This window comes from Pundamilia nyererei, unplaced genomic scaffold (assembly GCF_000239375.1).
Source record: "Pundamilia nyererei isolate P.nyererei 1_Seehausen unplaced genomic scaffold, PunNye1.0 scaffold00115, whole genome shotgun sequence".
Taxonomy (NCBI): Eukaryota; Metazoa; Chordata; class Actinopteri; order Cichliformes; family Cichlidae; genus Pundamilia; species Pundamilia nyererei.
In genome coordinates, this window is record NW_005187516.1 from 277,196 (window position 1) to 278,836 (window position 1,641).

The 1,641-nt window shown below is 41.0% G+C and overlaps 1 protein-coding gene across 1 annotated transcript in view; it reads left to right on the plus strand.

Moving 5' to 3' along the window:
- LOC102202319 (carboxyl-terminal PDZ ligand of neuronal nitric oxide synthase protein-like) overlaps window positions 1-1,641 on the plus strand; it is a 19,623-nt gene that overhangs the window by 9,241 nt on the left and 8,741 nt on the right. The window contains exon 7 of the mRNA XM_013913097.1: window positions 158-285. Coding sequence (XP_013768551.1) covers window positions 158-285 — 128 coding nt within the window. The remainder of the gene's footprint in view (window positions 1-157; window positions 286-1,641) is intronic.

Genomic DNA, 1,641 nt, shown 5'->3' on the forward strand with positions numbered 1-1,641 from the left:
TGTGCGAGCCCACTGATCAAAGCCCTTTTTTGTGTGGGCTGCTGCCAGCCGACACTGTTGCTGTCACTGCCTCTAGATATGTTGCGAACTTTAAAGCACAATTTATTCATTTTTTTATAAAGCATGACAATCCATCCTGTGCATCTGGTCTCTGCAGCAAAGAAGAGGTTTGCATTGTCAGAGGAGACAGACCTTGAAGCCACTACAGAGGAGAGCATTGAGTGCGTCTCATCATCAGACCCGGAGAAGAGTAAAAAGGACGAGGCTCTTGGTAATGATGGAAAGGTACTGTTGCCCTTCATCATTTCAGCATCGCTGTTGTGAAACATGGACACACAGAAATCCTGCAGGGAGATGATATAGGCACACTTACATTTTATTTATGGATGGGTATGGCACATGGGTGGGTTTCCCATGATGCACTGACCGTTTCTGCTTCAGTCATCTCCTGTATTTATACACCAAGTTGCATTTAGTCCATTTAATTTTTAGTAATTAATTTTAAACTCTGGCTCTTTCCCAATGTGTGTCTTTTGCTCTGTCTTCCTCCTCTCATCCCCAACCGGTCATGGTAGATGCCCCCCTCCCTGAGTCTGGTTGTGCTGGGGGTTTCTTCCTGTTAAAATGAAGGTTTTGTCATGGACTGGCCGTGTAAAGCAGGCAAGATAGGACCCAAACGTAGACTCACAGAGGCAAAACTGAACTCAAAAACACAGCAGAAAATGCAAAACTAACTAAACTTAGAATATGCATGAGACTAAAGAGGCAGGTAGGCAGCGCACACGGCAGGGAATGAGGAAGAACATGACACTGAACAGAGGGAAGGCTTAAATACACAGGGAATGACGAGGGAACAGAAAACACATGGGAAACTCAGCTGAGACGAATTAGACACAACGAGACCAGGAAAGCAAAAACTAAACACACTGAACATGGAACACACGTCTTTTACAATAAAGCAGGAAACATGAGCTTGACAGAGGTGTGGAGGAAAGGCAGACAAGAGGTAGCGAGGGAACACGAGAGCGATATGACGAGCTGGAGAAACACGGATAAACATTATAGGCGGGGGGAACATAGAATAAAACACAAGGAGGGAAACCAGACACACAGTGGACAAAGACACAAGGGGGAATCTAATAATCAAGGAACTAAACAGGGAATATGAGAAAATATAAAACAGACTAAGACTACTATTGAACCTAAAACATAATACAAAATATCACTAAAACAAAAGAAACTCAAAATGCTGGGTCAAAGGGACCCAGAACCATGACAGGTTTTCCTTCACGCTCATAGACAGCTGAGGTGTTCTCTTTTCTCTTTTTATGGTCTCTGCCTTGCAGTGTAAAGCATCTTTAGGTGAGAGTTTAGGAGATGTATAAATAAAATTGAAATGACTATAATAAAGAACTATAAATGAGTCAGTTTTACTATTAATAAACAATAATTTTGTCTTGTAAGCATTTCATTAGGATTACTGTTAGAAAAATAACCAAGGGCAAGTTACCTATAGTAATCTACACTATACTACTATTATAATAATGCTATAATAATGTGGGTGGAGCTTTCTCAAATTTCTGAATATAGCCCAGGATGTTATAGGAAGTCATGTTTAGATATGACACATTTAAAACAGTA